The sequence below is a fragment of the Podarcis filfolensis genome, assembly GCF_964270895.1.
Source record: "Podarcis filfolensis genome assembly, chromosome: 3".
NCBI lineage: Eukaryota > Metazoa > Chordata > Lepidosauria > Squamata > Lacertidae > Podarcis > Podarcis filfolensis.
This window is the reverse complement of record NC_139606.1, coordinates 106,193,560-106,212,382: the sequence shown is the minus strand read 5'-3', so window position 1 is coordinate 106,212,382 and position 18,823 is coordinate 106,193,560. Positions and strand designations below refer to the sequence as shown.

Here is an 18,823-nt window from a genome sequence, read left to right as displayed (position 1 = left end):
GTGTAAGTGCACAAGCTCTGAAACAATTAGACACATTCCTAATTATATCAGTTACCCACTCCTAGACAATAAAAAGAATGGGTTACAGATAGGATTGATGTTTAAATCTCTCTCCTGTAGGAGAGGTGAGTGTTTGGCAGCTAATCCCTGGCTGAAGGCCTCCCTCTGGTGGCTGCTTTGCAGGGAACACCCTGAAAGCACATGGTTTTTTCCCACCATAATTATTAGGGAGCACTAGAGCAGGGATGGGCAGAAGGTAGATTGGGATGTACAGTGGTACCTCGGGTTAAGTTCTTAATTCGTTCCGGAGGTCCGTACTTAACCTGAAACTGTTCTTAACCTGAAGCACCACTTTAGCTAATGGGGCCTCCTGCTGCTGCCGCGCCGCCAGAACACGATTTCTGTTCTCAACCTGAACCAAAGTTCTTAACCTAAAGCACTATTTCTGGGTTAGCGGAGTATGTAACCTGAAGCGTATGTAACCTGAGGTACCACTGTATTGGTAAGAGCTCTGGTGGTTTACTTCAAATCAATCACAGCTCTTACTAGTACACCCGCAATGTATCTGGCACAGGTTTCTGGCTCCCATGGGTCTATAAATACCAACTAAAAAGATTCCCCCTTCCTGCCCCCACCACAAAATCTGAAATTGGTTCTTGTATCAATCACATATTCATGGAATGACCAATTTGCACATAAAAATGCTGTATGTTGCCTACTCTGGGCTAAACGACCTGATTTGATACTTTAAATTAATGCAGTTTTCTAACATATCAGTCTTCAACTCGTGAGTCAGGTGGGACCCACTACTCCAAGGAGGGGGAATTGTGGCTCTCCTTTACCATGATGGCTGGGGCTGATGGGAGTTGGAATTTAACAATATGCAGAAGGCCACAGATTCCAACCCCTGATCTACAGTTTGGATCCAAAGATAAACTTTAGGTATTCCCAAAAGTTGGAAAAAGTTCAGAAAAAAGCAACAAAAATCATCACCATTCACTGAATTTCATCTGAGGATCACAGGGTGGTTTGCAATATAAAAACATGAAAACACATAACATACAAATAAAACTTAGTAGAAAAACTATAATTATTTTTTTTAAAGTATCCCCGTTCCCTCCCCAATCTGTGTGTATTGTGAAGGGTGGGGAGGAATTGAAGCATTAAGGTCCCAGTGCTGCACACGACTACTTGGGAGTAAGCCACGCAGGAGATATGAGTAGGTGTGAGCTTCTCTCTACACATCAGCAGGGTCCCAGGGTCTGCCTTGCTGTTTTGTGTCTCTCCCCTCCCTAGCTTGGTTCATACAAGGACGTAAAACCATCCTGTGACAAAGACTGTCATCACAAAGCAAATGAGAAACTGTATTCATTCAGGTTGGTGTTTATTTTTTGTAAGGACATTCCAGGTTAGGATTAGCAATAAGGACATCATGCTAATGGGAGTGAAAAATTATTCTGAGAAGACACTATTTAAAGTAAGTTTCAATTCATTCTGGGGGGAAAAAAATCTTTCTTCCTGTGAAGTTTCTCTTAAAAATCAGTGACAGTTATATTACTAAATATCAAAGTGAAAAGGATTTACAAATTTAGTTCTGCTTTTAAAATTGTTGCAACGCATACAGTTTTAACCAGAATTAACCAGCAATTTTACATCTAATATTCCAATATAATAATCCAACTTGCCATTTAAACCGAAGTGGAAAATAGTGATTGTAAATGAAAATGTACATTTTACTGCTGTGTGGAAACTGTGTTTAAGGTCTGCCGTATACAGTTTTTTGCACATGCTGCCTATAAGGCAGTTCAAACACCTGTAGATAACCGTTACACAAGTGAAAAAAAGCTCTATGTAATACACTGTCATCTACTCTTCAGAAGCCAACGGGAAAATGGTTGTGTAAAAACACTTTCATTATAAAACAAAATGAACTTAAGTTAGATTGAGACAAGAAAACCTAGAGCCTGCAGACAACATACAATTTCTTCAAGTGTGTAAATAAAGAGGGAAGGAGCTCCTTAACATGCTGTCCTCTGCTCTACAAATGGGAGGAAGTAGAGAAGCAAAGCTTCAAGGTATAAGGATTAGAGCCATCTGCAAGATAAAAGGGAAACTGTTAAGAATGTCACTTTGGATGGTTTTGTGCCTTATGTCAGCCTGTTTGTCTGAGAAAAGATATTTCTTTAAGCAAGTGTTTAACTACTGTGAAAAACTGCTACTAAAATACTAGAATCTATTTCTAGCACGCCAGTGCATAATGCATCAGAACTCAACCAAACCTTTCCCCTAGAAAGAAAACACTGTCTTTCTATGAAGCTAGTTCCATGAAAACATGGCTTTATAGATCCAGTTACAGATAGGTAGCCGTGTTGGTCTGCCATAGTCAAAACAAAAAAAAAATTTTCCTTCCAGTAGCACCTTAAAGACCAACTAAGTTAGTTCTTAGTATGAGCTTTCGTGTGCATGCACACGAAAGCTCATACTAAGAACTAACTTAGTTGGTCTTTAAGGTGCTACTGGAAGGAAAAATTTTTTTTTGTTTTGGCTTTATAGTCTTGCTCCCATGGCTTCCATCAAAGTTGCACTTCTGATGCAGAAGTATCACACAATCAGACCATTTAAATAGCATTATCGTCTTGATGGACAACACAGTTTTCTCCTAATACATCTATTGCTGTTGTGGTCACTGAATGGTAAGTGGGTACACAAATTAACCAAGTTGCTATTGGATATTACCTGTGACATCACTCACAAAGAATGACTACTCGATACGGAGCTTGTAAATCAAGGCCTCTGCTCTTACTTTCACTTTAGGGCAGAGAAAGTTACCAGTTACCATTTTACATGTTTTCTTCATTGTCCTTCACTGACAAAGGCCAGTGTTGCCCACAGCACCCCGGACCATCATTCAAGGCACCCCAGGGTGCCATGAACACCACTGGTGTACTGGATTGTTTTACTGCACACCGTCTTGGTATTATATTAGTGAGATGGCATATAAATTTAAAATAAATCAATAAAACCCTTTAAGAATGTTTCAATACAGTGACTTACTAGGGACTCTTATCTGGTAGTGATTAAGTACTGTAAGGGCTTCCACTGCATCTGTCTTGCATTCCCACTCCAACAGACCAGAAAGTGTTTTGGCTGAAGCTGTCAAAACAAGAGTTTAAAATGTTTGCTTCACATCACCATCGGTAAGTTAGGTTTCTTTGAGCACTTAAATAAAGTCAAATATTCACTTACGCTTTGGGTCAAATACTTTGTATTTGATAAAAGACAGAACTTCATGATCATCACACAGCTGGAACAATAAAGTGAAAATATGTTCATTAAACACGAACCATCTAATTCTAGAGGATGTCACTTCAGAGCTGCAGAAACTGGCGATTTCTGGGATAAGGAGGACACTTGGCACAAAATGGTTGATTAACTTACTTTTTAAGCATCTAAGCGTCTAAGACAGCAGCAGGGAACCTCCAGCCTGCAGAGCTCATTAGGTTCAGCATGGGCCCCACTCTCTAGTGCACCCAAGTGTTCTGTTTTGAAGTGGTCTGCATGAAAATAGCTTGCTAAAACAAGAGGTTTTTTCTTCCATTTTAGCAAGCAGTTTCAGTATAAATGGTGTCATGCTACTGAAGCAAAGCACACTTCCACCGCCAATCAGCTGAATGGCAGTGGGAGAGCATCTTCGAAAGGAACTGCACCATGAGCGGAAAATGGTTTGCCTTTAAACCGCTTGCTAAAATGGTTTCCCCCTCCTTTTTAGCAGACGGCCTCAATTCAAACCAGTCTATGATAAGGCAACAAGTCTCTTTGAAGGTGCATTCCAACCAGATTCAGCCAATCGGTGCTGGGAATTCACCTTAAAATGAGATTGCTATAACTGTCCATCGGCAGATCAGTGGTTACATCGATCCCCTTTTTACTTTGATAGGCATCACATGTCGTATTATTGACTGGTGTGTGCTTCCACCCACCTATCAAAACTGGCCTGTAGTGAGTGTAGAAGAAGAAGAAGAAGAAGAAGAAGAAGAAGAAGAAGAAGAAGAAGAGTAGTAGTAGTAGTAGTAGTAGTAGTAGTAGTAGTAGTAGTAGTTTGGATTTGATAACCCGCCTTTCACTCCCTTTAAGGAGTCTCAAAGCGGCTAACATTCTCCTTTCCCTTCCTCCCCCACAACAAACACTCTGTGAGGTGAGTGAGGCTGAGAGACTTCAGAGAAGTGTGACTAGCCCAAGGTCACCCAGCAGCTGCATGTGGAAGAGCGGAGACGCAAACCCGGTTCCCCAGATTACGAGACTACCGCTCTTAACCACTACACCACACTGGCTCTCTGTAGCTGCAAGATCCAGCTCACTGGCCAGATCCAGTTCCCCATCCCTGACCTAAGATATAAAAAATGGAGTCTACTTTAAGGAGGTTAATAAATACTGACACCTGAAACCTAAATTACACTTTAACAGCTATGATTCCTGCAGCTTCCTACCTTTACAAAGCTCTCTTCAGTCACACACAGTGGGACATTATAGTAATGCAACACACAGGATGGTGGCTGAATGATATTCTTGGAAGCTTGACCCGCACTGGTAAAGCGATTGTTCTTGCTCATTGCAAAGTCTTTGTAACTGCTTGTCCCATCTTCCAGCTCGAATATCTGACTAGGAACAACTGAATGCTGTTTGGATACACTACAAATAAAGAGTACATATTTAAGAGCATCTTTGGGGAGTGTAAAAAAAAGGGGGGGATCTTTTTATGGAATTCACAAAGCAAATTTCTTAACATACAAAATATGAACTCAAAGGTATAATCAACATTTCACTTGTATGTCTCACTTTAGTGACTGACATTTGTCAAGTTATTGAAGGATATCGAAATAGAAGTATTTACATTAGTGAAGTGTTATAACAAAGTTTACTCTTTGCATATAAGAACAGTATTCTTAAAAAAAAACCCACTTTATTCAGCAGCATTTTTAGTATTATACACTGCTAGAAAACTTACACATTAAAGATGTGCTTTAGCTTTAGTAGTAAGATGAAATGCACACATACCAAACATTAAGTCTCTTCCCAAACAATTTGACGTTATTGAGATGCGTGACTGCTCTTTCAACAGCATATTCATCACCCATTTCCACTAAAGCTGTGCCTGGAATAGTCTTCATAAACTTCACCTGCAGGGTTGTTGGGGTTTTTTGGAAGAAAAAGACAATACAGTTTAAAGGATGGTAACTTAGGACATTTTCCAATTTGGTTGGAATATACGTAGCTCCGGTTTCTCTTCGCAGTAATTGCTCATTATTCTTTTAAGTTTAAGAATGGCTGGGGAAACCCAGCCAGGTGGGCGGGGTATAAATAATAAAATTATATTATTTTTATTTTATTATTATTATGATGTGCCTAGACTTTTTCTTTTACCTTTTCAATATTTCCGTACAAGCAGAACAAGTTGAAAACTCTTGAGCAGTTCATCTTTTGCTGGTGCAATCCACTAACCATGACAACTGAGCCAGAGGGGTTCCCCCCATGCATGTAAGATGAGGAAGCCTGAGGAAGTGGGTAAGCAACAAGTTCTGGAGTATCCCGAGATGCCATTCGGTATCGGCTCGGTAATGGTAACAGTGGACCATGCGATCCTAAAGAGAAAATACTGTCTAGTTAATTTGGTTGGGAAAAGTTTTATTTGATCTGATACGAAGATTAAAGCTGCCAAGTTTCAGAAGCTGCCAGTTTTACCCATCTCCCCCTCCCTTTCCCCCTTTTCTTCCCAATGTCCCAACAAATGAAACTGATTTGTAAAAATGTTACATGGGGAAAAAAATATAAACGAGAGACATTGCACACACTTTTGTAAATCAAGAAAATATTTAATAAAAAGAAGAAGCAGCAGCTGCCAGTTTTAGGTTTTGCTATAATAGGCTATGCAGATTTAGCATCAACTACTGAAACATTGTTTATCTAGACAAGAATGTTAACACAAGCAACCAAAATATACCGTTTTTTTCCATGTATAAGATGATTTTTGCTAAAAAATTGTAGGCAAAAATTTGGGGTGGTCTTCTACACGGATAATGAATGCAGAGCGGGGCGGTCGGTTGATCAGTTGACTAACACAGGATAAACAGCTAAAGCCACAAGCCAGACTTAAGAATAAATGAGCTTCAGCACACCTAAGTGTTAGATGGTGGTCTAAGTGTGCTACTGCAAGTTTCAACCTCAGTCTTAGAAGTGATTTATGTGTGCAATACGAGAAGTATTAAGAAATGTTTCATTTTCTACTGTGACAAAGTTAACTGCAATTTACAAAAAAATCTTGTTTGCTCACAGAATTGATTTATAGTCAGCTGTGTAAAAAAAATGTACTGGCATTTTTAAAAAAAATGAGATCATGAAAAACTGGTCATAAATGGATGCACCATGTAGCCATAACAAAATGCAAACTCAATACATCTTTATACCTAAGTGCACTAGGGCATGAGAAAGGCTCCCTATCCAATTCCCTTGTGGACAACCTACTGAGGACCACATGCCGGTCGTGGGCAGGGCCAGATGCAACAGTGGGTGGAGCAACAAATGTAAATTTTAACTCTGTACAGTAGGCTTGTTTCTACACAGCCTCCCACACCTCTGTCAGCCCTCCGGCCAAGCAAGAGGCATCATCAGAGTTCAAGGACACATTCTAGCAAGATATAAACATGCAGGGTGCAAAGCAAAGACAGTGAGGGTAGCTGCCTGGCCAGAGTTCTGGGGCTAAATTAAACAGACCTGGAGTGCCAAATCTGACCCCTGGGTATGGGGGTTCCCCACCCTGCACTAAGGCAAAGCAAGCTGGTTCAGGGGGCACAATGAGGGCAGCTAGATAAATGTGGGAACTGGTGCATGAATAGTGAAGCAAGACATTTACAACTGCATTGGCCTATTTTCCATCTTAACCCATAACAGGAAGCCATATAACTTACCATAGCCATCATGCCTAAAGGATGAAGGGTGTTCTCCCAAAATAGCTTGCCTCTGGCGGCCTTTCCCTCTATCTAAAGGGGAAAAAAGCATTATTAAACAAAAGCAACTCCTGCTTAAAGATAGTGGAACTTCACCAGTAAGGACAGATGGGAGTATTTTCTGGTTAAGAACCCTGCTGGATCAGAGCAAGGGTCCATCTGGTGCAGTTCCATGTTTCCCAATAGTGGCCAGCCAGATACATCCACATTACTTTTAAGATTTTCTTTGGATACTGTAAACTAAGTGTTTTAAGTTGATTTGCTCCAGCACGAAACACAGTTGTCAGATACCAAAACTATTGTTCGCTTGAGAATATTGTGTTTGAAAAGATTTGACATTTTAAACCTAAGAAGCCTGGACAATTCTCTTAACATCACACAATACAGCAGAGTACAAATTGCCTATAACTCTCATAAAAACAAGTTCTAAATGCAGTACAATCAAAGGACAGTACCTGAATCACACTATTAGCTTCAACAGCAACACATTTTCAAAGTGGGCTTCTTTCAAGAAGTTTCAGCATAAGCCAACAAAAACCTGTATTACATGGTTTCATGATCAGTAAACAGAGAGTACCATATTTGTGTACATACATAATCATATCAACATCTTATGATCTGGGGAAGTGCTGAGAAGACTATACATTACTATACTACTAATACAGTCTATTGTATAATTGCAATACTGAAAAATTGCACTATTATAAGCACTTTTAACAAGGAAACATTCTTTCAACAAGCCGCATTTTATACAAGAATGTAAAGTTAACCAAGGGGTCAACAGGACTGGATAAAAGCAGTACACCAACCTAAAGTAATCACTTGCAATAATCAAGTAAAACTGCATTACAAGAACAAGCAACAGTTAGCTTTAACTTTCACTGCTTCTTTTCATTAGGCAATCTGAAGTTCCAATACCTCAACTGATTGTGCAATGGGAAATGAGAAATATCCAGCTGAAGTAGCAAACGGTTCTATCTCAGTGAGGATAATGCACAATATTTCAAATTTTGTTTCCAATGTTTGAGACTGCTAAAACAACCTAGGTTAAATCAAGGAATTAGACAGTCGTATAATAATTTGATTTTGATAGTGGGAGAGTAAAGAGAGATTGTGGCACCCAGAACACAAACCCATTACTAGAAAGCAACTTCCACAGATTTCAGCATGTGCTATCCGACAGGGAAGTGCTATTCATCTCACATATTAGCCACATCATTCCGCCCTGAAGTTACATAAGACGACAGGATTTTTGTACAACAGAAGCAGCAAATATCAGCCACCAGAATTACATGTTTGAGTAAGATGCAATGGCAGTCTTCAGCTTGGGAAATGAAAAATTTCATTTCAAACCGCCAAGTTCTGAAGATCAGTGGGTACCCTTGAGCAAAACCAATCTTTTCCACCTGACATACCTAACAGAAAAGCCTAGGATGCAAAATGTAAAATAAATAAATTAAAACAGCCGTCAGTTAAAATCTCCTGCTTTAAATTTTAAACACTAAACTGGGGCAAAGTTTCCAGTCTGAAGAAACCAGAATTGAAGCCTGTTTTGTAAAGATCATTCTCCCTGAAGCCAGAATCTTGCAGACTGGTTGGCCGTGGGGAGAGGAACAGAAAACAACCTAAGAGGAATGGTTTGAAGAATGCATGTAAAGCAGCCCATCACAAGGACACTTTTGTGTAGACCGCTCTTGTAAGAATGCCAAGAAACTCAGTGAGTACTACATCGCAAACTGACGAAGCTACTCATTCCTTATCAATCAGTATGCTGCTCACAGCACTAAAAGGAAATGTCTCAAGCATGCCCTGTGCTGCGTTATTACGGCTATTGCTGATAACAGATTCTATACATTGTTTAACTCTCAAAACTGCAATCCTGTTTGGAGAAAGGACTATCTGTATCTCTGTTCCCCTCCATCACTTCTTGTCTAGGACAAGGATGGAGTATCTATGGCCCTCTGGATGTTGTTTGACTACAACTCCTATCTTCCCTGACTACTGGCAATGCTGGTGGTGGTTGATGGGACTTGGAGTCCAACACAATCTGGAGGACTACAGATTCCCTAGAAAATGAGCTATGAACAGTATATTCAGCTCTCTTTCTGCATGAAGCTCTACTTGAGTACAAAATAAAAAGTATGCAAACTGGATATAAAGAGCCACACAACTTATTCCCTATGTCCACTTTCAAAAGCAGTTTGCAATAGGACATGGAATTTGCTGGTGAAATAAAAAAAAAAAATCCCAATGAAGATTGCCACACACTTGGAAGCACCTACTTTGTTTTCTTCCAATATTTCTCATTTCTCATCGTTTAATATTCTGGGGTAAGGCACTGTTAATAAATACTGTGTGAAATGCATGCCTGCCAGTTGCTTGAATAGCATCTATGTATTTCAGAAAATTAACACCTGAATTGCCCAGGGTAACTCAGTGACTTCCCAGTTTGGTAGTTTGGGGGAGGAGGAATGTGAGCTTTAATGTAACGTACTGCAGGTAGACAATCTGCTAACCAATACTGCAGCCCCCTTATTAACCTTTTACAAACACTTAATTCTGCATGTCCAAGCCCTAACCTTTAAATTATACATTTTTACAAGCCAAAGCACTACCAGTAAAAACAACCTTTCAGCAATAATTAAAAGGAAAGTTGAAACCTTCACTATGTTTAAAATTTAGAAGATACTCTACCTTGGTAAGGTTAAGTTCCCACCTCCATGTTATAAATGCCTAGATTTTCAAAAGGTACATTACAGCAAATTATACACAAATCATTCAGTTACAAAGAACATTTACAGAAGTCAAACTACATAGCTTTTTTTCTCTTAACATTTCCATGCAGTTGTTATTCAAACTAGCCTTTGCAGTAAAAATGCTTAGACAAATTAGACCTTTTGTCAAATACTGGTGCTTGAGGGGACTTGACAGCATACAGCAAAATTTCAATTAATCTTTAAAGTAAGTGCAGTCCTTTAGAAAGCATTTACACTGGAAAACCTAACTTCAATTTTCTCTTACATATGAGAAAGAAAGTTACCGCAATGTACAGGAGAGAAACAAGAGTTTGGCTCTTCCATTTTATGGTGTTTCATTCTACAACGGTAATTTTAAAGGGACATAAGATTGGAAACACATGCAAACTGGTTTAGAATGGGTACAGTCTACCATGGTATTTTCGTGCCATGCAAACCAGAAGTGCTGTAAGTGGTCCTTCTTGATATGCTTGTGGTGATGGTGCATGCAGTATGCAGTCAAGGTGAGTTGCAAGTCTGAGGTTTTTCAGAGGGCCTGTTGATGATGCCGATGTGGTGCATGATGAAGTGTAGAGTCAGCCTGCTGGAGTCCTCTATCCTTCTTAATGCCTTGTCCAACAAATGAGGAAAATCCTTTCCGTGGAGAAGCAGTGTGCAAGTTTGTAGTTTGTAAGGAAAGTCTGCATCAGTGTCCTCTCCTCCAAAGAGTGAGAGCTGCTTGGAGAAATGCAAGTCCTTGTACTGCAAACATGCTTGCATGTGTGGGCTCCTTGTTAAATAGCTCAATAGGAACCAGCAGGGGGCAATAATGTTGAATTATTCTTTTCCAGGATTACAAGTCAAGATGCCTATTACAAGAGCTGCATCAGAAATACCTGGCTTGAAGTGACTAACACATTAGACAAGCTATCTGCATATATGTATATATTTAAATGCACATTTAGTACAGTTACCAAAACACTTACCTCGTCTGCCCAAATATGGTTTAGTGTAGTCCCAACTATCATTGTCATTTCGAATGACATTAAGTCGAGTTGGCTGTTAAAATAGAAACAAACAGCAAGTCTTAATCATTGCTTTTCTCCCAAAAAACAGTCTAGAAGCTAAAGAAAGTATGATCATTACCCTTGCGTATTCAATTTTTAGTGTACAACATCCTGCATATATATCTGCGCCGTTGAGTGCTGCTTTTGCCTTCTGAGCACAAAGAACTGATTCAAACTTGAGTTATGTTAAGGATTGTTATTTAAATCGGTGCCCCCCACCAAGAAAACAAGCAGCCGCAAGTTAAGCTAATTTAGAGCACAACACAATAGATCTAGAAGTTGCTCAAGGCTCTTTAATTACCCATGCAGAAACACCAATTTTATGTATGAGTCAATGACTAATACATGAAAGACATGAAATCAACAGCAACCCTATCGGTTTATGAGCAGTGTGCTTGCTATGAGCACTACATTAAAATCTTTACATTGTCAAATATGAACAGATATGGCGTGAAAAACCCGTGGCCCTCCAGCAAATGTTGGATTTCCTCTGGTCATTAACTGCAGTCAGCATGGCCAGTGATGGGGCATGACTGGAGCAGCACTCAAACACTATCTAGAGGATCACAAGCTCTCCACCCCCAGTTTAGGTAATAGTCTACACTGCCCTCACCATGGGATAGAAGCCAGAGGGTGGATGATATGCAGGGATGAGTTCACTAGTTCTCTAGCACAGTTGTTTGCCTGACAGGATTAACATGAGAGTAACACTTCCCCTTATTGAGGCCACTGTGAAATCCCTAGAACATACCGTATTTTTCGCACCATAGGGCGCACCAGACCATAGGGCGCACCCAGTTTTTAGGGGGGGAAATCAAGAAAAAAAAAATTCCCCCCCCCAAGCCCCAAACAGCAGCGTACAGGCTGCACACAACCTCTCCCTGCCAGAGGGGTTGCGCGCAGCTATGGAAGAAGGCAAGGCAGCGAGCGGGATGGATCCCGCTCGCTGTTTTGGCTTCCCCTTTAGTCCCGTGCAGCCTCTCCTTGCCAGGAGACGCTGCGCAGGGCTAAAGAAGTCATAGCCCCGTGCAGCCTCTCCCTGCCGGAGGGGTTGCGCGCAGCTATGGCACAAGCCTGCATTCGCTCCATAGGACGCACATACATTTCCCCTCAATTTTTGGAGGGGAAAAACTGCATCCAATAGAGCGAAAAATACGGTAATCTTCAGAAGCATATACACACAGGTCACCATAAAAAGGATATTCAACCATGGCTTGTATTCCGTTCCTCTTGAATATGACAATACGCTGTACTTTTCCCACAGGGTTGCACACTGTATACAAAACGTCCTACAGAAGAATGAGGGAAATATTCAGATACCGTATTTGAAGCTTTACTTGGCAAATACTATTCAAAATGTTATTAGCACACAATAACAAAATCGCCTCCTTTAAAGCAGGTAAAGTTTGGACCTAATTTTTTTTTAGAGGAAGTCACTTGTGTACTAAACATAGATCAAGAAATTTATCCCAGTGACAGATATATAACTACATAGGGAATGCAAGGATATGATAACTGTAAGAGAAAAGTAGAGAAACGTTCTAGCTATAGTTTATCATCAAAACAGTAAGCCTAAATTCGGTTTTATCTCTATGTGCTTCAAACAACTACTTAGATTGCCAAAGTTTTTGTGTTCTTAAATAACTTTTAACTTATACTATATACCATTTATAAATTGGGAATAAGCAGAATGTAAACAATGGGAAAAGCTCACTCAAACGTAGCCCCTAAAACCCAAGACCTTAAAAATACCAGTGAACATAAGAATTTTACCAAAGTGCTAGGGTAATGCTATTCATTACACAAAGATAGTATGACTCTATGAATCATGGTGCATACACAACTGCCCTATATGTTTAAAAGAAGGGTGATCTGGGACAAGCTACAAATATACTAGTTTATAGAATATTGCATTGAGTTTTTGTCTTTGAATAATTTGACTAAATTAAAGACATTTTTAAAATACTATACTATAATTTAAAACTGTATCATATGATTTCCGTTAAGACAAGTACAACTATAGTGTACAAATCAGGAACCAATGACAAGTAAAATCGGAATAATGTAAAGAAATGTAAGTGATTGGCAGTTCCAAGCAAAAACATAAGTAGTGAGATGTTGCTGAATAGGAAGCAATTTCGTTGTCTTCCTTTTTCCTTCCTATTACGGGCTGGCTGAGTACAAAAACATTCACCACAGACTTTAGATTAGAACCAAACAATTATCTAACCAAAGTAACTCTTCTGCTGCACAGATCTCTGTTGAATGAAATAATATCCTCCCCAACTGTTTGTTTGCATGGAACAAATAAAGAATAACATGTACAGATCTGTGTGGATGCTTTCATTTGCATTATAAGATTAAAGCATATGACCTCGTTGACACCCAACCCAAACCATGGCTTAGCATGAGACTCTTAATCTCAGGGTCATGGGTTTGAGCCCCATGATGGGCAAAAGTATCCTGCATTCCAGTGGTTGGACTAGATGATCCTTGTGGTCTCTTTCACCGCTATGATTCTATGAATAAGCTAATATACAGACCCCTCTATAGAAGACTGCAGCCGCTTTGCTTCACTTCTGGTTGTTCTGCTGCTGCTGAGTTGTTCAAACATGGGTTCATGGTTTAGCCCTCCCAGACAAGCTGCAACCTATAGAACAGTGCTTGGTTACAGCTTGTGGTTTGTCTAGGGAGCACTAAACTACAAACCCAGGTTTGCATGACAGGATGAGCAAAACCATGGCATACAGAGGAAGCAAAACAGCCACAGCCACAATCTCCTCTCTGGGAGTCTGCATATTTGCTCATTCATGCTAAGCTGTGGTTCAGATTAACATTCCGTGCAAACAAGGGGTCTGAGAGTTTATCAGAGCAAGATAGGAGATAGAAAGAAAACTCTTCCAAAAGGAAAATATCATGCATTGAAGTCGCTTAAAGTTATGCTTAAGATGAAGACATACCACTGTAATTGGATAAAGAGGGTTCTGAATTGATAAGAGCAGAACTTTGTTCCCACCCGAGGGGTCGTCTGTGTTTCCAGGACGGGTAATTCTTTTGCTTGTAGAGTAATTGAAAAAGGCTTGTTGCCCAGCTATATATACCGGTTCATCTGCTGCAAATGTCACACATTTTTTGGCACTTTCAATATCCTCAAATTCTACCAAAGCCTGGCGTTTAAATGGCATCATCATCACATAGCTGCAGGAAAAACAATAACCGTTAATGCGCCATCATTTAAGGCCATCATTAAATCATTATGTTACAACTGATCTTAAAAAACTTTACAATAACAATTACTATTGCAAACTCAAAGAAAATCTCCTACATTTCTTAAAATCCATGGAAGTTTGTTTGAAATCTACAGCACATGTGTCCATGTAACAATAGGCCAAGTTGGCAGCCAAGGTATATAAATATCTAATGTAGAAGCACAGAAATAGAGTGTTCTCTTACCCAGCTTCCATATGGAGATGAGCACAATGATCTGCCTTGGAATTAACTTCTGAAAGATTTGGTAATTCCAAGGCTTGAGGCTTATGCTTCAATTTAGGAGTACCAGTACAAGCCTTGAAGAAATCATTTTTAAATGCATTACGAAGTTCATTTCGAGTCACTGAAGATATAATATATAGTAAACATACCATATGGTTCCAAATTTTTCAAGTGCCTCCACAAGATCTGCCTCCACAACTGATTCACAGAGCCCTCGGACATGGACCACAGGAGAAACAGAAACTTTGTGATGACTTCCACCAGCATCCTAGCAAAAGAGAGCAATAGACTTTATTTTTCCAATTTCAATATAAAAAAAGTATTATAGATGTTTAACTGACAAAGTACTATCAAGTTTATACTTGCCAAAATGTAACCCTAGTCTAAACTAGAAACTGTAATTAGCATTAACTTTGCTTAATTTAACAAGCCAGCTTCAGAAACCATGACATGTTAACATAGTTAACGTTAATTATGTTACACCAGAAAACAGACTGCAGCTAAAGGAAAGCAAAACTTTCCAAACTCCTCCATCCCAAGGCTCACCCCTGCTTATAGCACAAAACCACACGTTTAGCATAATGTGTCATAGGTAGTTTGAAAGTCCATGATTGTAAGGCTGTAAACCTATACCTTTAAGCCCTATCAAATTCAACAGGACTTTTGAATAGATATTCATAGGACTGAGCTGTAGGAGTTTGAGCTTTTCCAGATGAGGAAAAAGCCCTGAATTTTATTCTTAGTGCTTGAGTAGTACTGGTCAAGATCTAGTTCCCATAGTCCATCCTAGCATTCAAAACTCCCATTGTTCTAGGCACATTTTGCAGCAAGGAATTTCATTTGCACGAGCAGTTTCTGACCTCCAGGCACAGTACTGCGTCTAAGATTCAGATTAAAACTGCAGAGTGGAAGGAAAGGAGGACTTTTTTCTGCCTCCCCATATCCAGTCATACTCTGAAGAATAGAGAAGAGACCCTCTTAAGAATATTAGGGGGGCAGGTAGAGGAAACATGGCTGTGTTTTTTGCAGTCTTCAGATGAGGACTAGACCATGTGAAAAATGAGTGTAAGATTTTAGCTGCACTTCATTCATTTTCAGCTTTGTATTCTTGTTATTAAAAAAGTGCACCTAAACATTCTGCTGTTGTGTCTGTAACCTAGGTTTAAGGAGTCATTTAGCTCATAGCGTTCATATCCCAGTTTCTAACACTGGTCCATCCCCATAACATGCATGGTAGGTAGAACAGTATCAATACTGGAAGAGATGGCTTGCTTTTCATTTTAAAGTATCAGAGAAGACGTACGCTCCTGCTGAGGGAAAGGACATATGCTCCAAAGCAGTATGTACAAAAAACCCCAAATTAAAAATGGTAACATTTAAAGGGAGAGCAGGCATACCTAGCAATCTAATTTTGAAGGACTGCAAAATCTGCTCCACAAGTACTCACTAGAGTAGGAGGAAGAATCATTTTAAGCTTGATGGTTGCATTCCCTAACTTTTGGGGACCACATGTCTGCAGTGGGCAGTGAATTGGGCCACCCCACTCGCCCTCTCTCTCACACACTAACAGAGCAATTATGCTTGAATAAGGATCCTCTTGGCTCCAATGGGTGAACTGCGGTTTGTTAGGGGAATTGCATGACAGAGAGGGGAGGGTTAACCCTTCCATATCCAAGTATAAACTCACCCACCCCAAAAGCCATATCTGAACAGCAATCAGGCTTAGAAAAAGGCTTCCATTGGTCCTTTCTGTAGATAACAATGGAAAACTCATAACTTTCATTTCACAAGGAGTATTTTGAATAACTGTCAAGTTATTCAATGACAGCAGTAGCAGCAAATAATTTTAATTCTGTACTTCTCAGACCAAGAAGGTATCCCAAAACATCCATCCAACATAAATCATTTTAAATTAGCCATCTCTCTCCACATCATAACCTGCTGATTTATCTGAAACACACTACATATCCTTGCATGCTACCCCATTCTCTGAGCAGTATAAGATTCCAGGGGTTCCAGGTGCTTAACCAGGGTTCATGTTTCTTTTGGAATGAGGGACAGCGGAGACGGAGGTGACTTTATGATATATGGTTTATTAACACATATATACAACCTGAGCATGTATGTGATGGAGGGGTTCACAACATTAACACCCCAAGAGGGTCTTGCTTCTTCCATAGCCACCAGCTTGGATTCCAGGAGAAATCAGGTATGGCGCTCGCTCTCTCTCTCTCTCTCTCTCTCTCTCTCTCTCTCTCTCTCTGCTTTTGCAGCCTGCAGCTTTGCTTCCAGCTTCTAGCTCATGTAACTCAACTCTCTACTCTGACCCTTTTTATTTTTAACTAACAGGCAGTGGAGGGAGGAAGGCCTACCCATTTGTCCTCTGACACAGAGCCACTCCCTTTGTTACCTTAAGGACCCATACTTAGAGGGCCGCTATCAGGCTGGCCTGGATATTCCAGCAAATGAATGTACTGGATACAGGAATTAGAAGAGGGGCTGAAGCATTCAGCCTACTTCTCCCACCCCAAACTCATAACAATATAAAATTAAAACGCTAGTACTGTATTCTCTTTTCTTGTTCATGAATTTTCCTATAAGCATGGACTCTAACCCAGGCAGCTGTCATATAGACCACAAGAGGCACACTTTCCATCATAATGGCCAGGGCTCTATAGCAAACAAACTAAGTAGAATGATCATAATCAAGCCTTAGCTTCCTGAACAAGACAGCACAAATCTCAGGAGCTGAACATAACTAATCAATGGTGAAATATGCAATGCCGTCTGAATTTCTAAAATTAAATACTCATAACAGCAATTTTATTTATATGTAACAGATGCCAACCAAACCTTTTGTAAAAATATGGACAGTAGGGGGAAGGAAGTGGAGCCTTGACGTTTTTATGAAGGGAGCTCTTGGATCTTGTAATACGTAGCAAAATTCTATTAACATCTTTCTTAAACCCCAATTATAGTGCAAAACTGAATTGTCCCAATCTGAGATAAACTTGGCAAATGTTTTTGCATGATCTTAGCCTGACAGAATATGAACAAAATGGGAATGGCAATATGTAGTGAAACAGCTTCAGAGATCAGCTGACTTTGTAGCATGAAGTGGAATCAACTTATAAAGAAAATTTATCTCCATTTAACATACTGCAAAGGGAGGTTGTAATGATAAATGAAAAAGTACCTTGTGTACTAGCAGCTATAATAGCACTACATGTTTCTCAATACATGTGTCTTCTTGCTTTAGGCTTTGAAGACTGAAAATTCCACACTTAGTTTTACTAATAATAGTACAATAACGGATTTTTATAGTAACAGTACAAATGTTCAACACTGAGAAATTTATTTGTGCTGCCTTGGTTGTACATGGGGAAATGGGAGTTTAAATTTGGCTGTGAAGAATTCAGACCATAACAGACATCAAATACATGCCCAACAAATTGGATTATTTCAATGTTATTTATCAATTAATAAAAATGTGCTAATCCAAATGATCCAAATGCAACTATCCTGCCCCTAACAGAGGTTTATCCTACAATACTGGATTTTCCCCTAAAGATACAGGTCCAGTCTGTTCTTAAGAATGTCCAAGCTTCCACAATCTCTTTAGGTTTATTTGTTCCAACTGCTGATCAACTGTTTAATAAAGGACAAAAGCCCTCTGGCTCTTTTCTCTGTAGTGTAGTTCCTATGCTTGACGGGTATGACGCACACACAGAGAGAACAAATACATTCCCTGCCAAACGCTGCAGGGCTCTCTATGAAAAAAAGCCATGGACGCCAGAGCCCCACCAATGAAACATACTATTCTTTATTGCAAGGAAAGGACACAGATGGTCATCATTCCCCGCACCCTGTGCACACAGCTTACTTATCTCATTAAGGGATGAAAACATGTGACTATGTACACATATGGAGGTTGCAATACTCAGTTTCCACCTACAATTCTCTCTCCCCGCATTTCGGGGGGGGGGGGGGAATGGAAGCCGAAGTTATAAATACAACGCAATTCAGGGATGTAAGAACAAACTGCCTTCAGAAAAGTGAACAATGGAAAACACACCTCCCTCTCCCCGTTGTTTTATTAGAGGAAGCCAAAAGATTTTTTTTTTTGCCTCCAGCACAATAAATCCTTTGATGGACAAAAGCGGAGCTACGCATCCTCAGTCGGCTGGTGGCAAACCCCACAATGCATCCAACGAAGGGGTCTCTCCGGCTCATTCAATCTTCTTCTTCCACAAGTTGACATTGAAAAAACAACACAAAACTGTCGCACCTTAAAATGTCGTTTACCATAACAGACTAATCCTTCTGGAACATGCCCAGTTCTCTTCCCACATGCACGCTTATTATTATTATTCATTTTTTACACCGCCGTTCATCCCAGGATCTCAAGGAGGTTAACAATATGAAAACACGAAAATGCTTAAGGCTAATAAGGAACAAAACTTAGTAGAAAAACTTGGGATTCTCCTATTTATGATTTTTTTGTATAAAAACCCTCTTCAATTTGCAG

General features: G+C 39.8%; 2 protein-coding genes across 3 annotated transcripts in view; both read right to left on the bottom strand.

The window, feature by feature from the left end:
* Window positions 1–1,367: 1,367 nt before the first annotated feature.
* Window positions 1,368–18,823, bottom strand: part of LOC310758767 (heterogeneous nuclear ribonucleoprotein L-like) — a 41,649-nt gene continuing 24,193 nt past the window's right edge. The window contains exon 14 of the mRNA XM_083605700.1: window positions 1,368–1,964. The gene's annotated coding sequence lies outside the window, so the exon portion shown is untranslated. The remainder of the gene's footprint in view (window positions 1,965–18,823) is intronic.
* Window positions 1,368–18,823, bottom strand: part of HNRNPLL (heterogeneous nuclear ribonucleoprotein L like) — a 38,929-nt gene continuing 21,473 nt past the window's right edge. Inside the window, exons 2-13 of one of the 2 annotated variants that reach the window (XM_083605269.1) lie at window positions 14,445–14,563; window positions 13,764–14,001; window positions 12,008–12,092; window positions 10,883–10,980; window positions 10,723–10,795; window positions 6,963–7,034; window positions 5,422–5,639; window positions 5,056–5,177; window positions 4,488–4,689; window positions 3,247–3,304; window positions 3,055–3,153; window positions 1,368–2,094 (exon numbers count right to left, since the gene is read on the bottom strand). In XM_083605269.1, the coding sequence (XP_083461395.1) occupies window positions 2,039–2,094; window positions 3,055–3,153; window positions 3,247–3,304; window positions 4,488–4,689; window positions 5,056–5,177; window positions 5,422–5,639; window positions 6,963–7,034; window positions 10,723–10,795; window positions 10,883–10,980; window positions 12,008–12,092; window positions 13,764–14,001; window positions 14,445–14,563 (1,440 nt within the window). In that variant the 3' untranslated portion in view covers window positions 1,368–2,038. The remainder of the gene's footprint in view (window positions 2,095–3,054; window positions 3,154–3,246; window positions 3,305–4,487; window positions 4,690–5,055; window positions 5,178–5,421; window positions 5,640–6,962; window positions 7,035–10,722; window positions 10,796–10,882; window positions 10,981–12,007; window positions 12,093–13,763; window positions 14,002–14,444; window positions 14,564–18,823) is intronic. The other variant, XM_083605270.1, reaches the window with a different exon arrangement.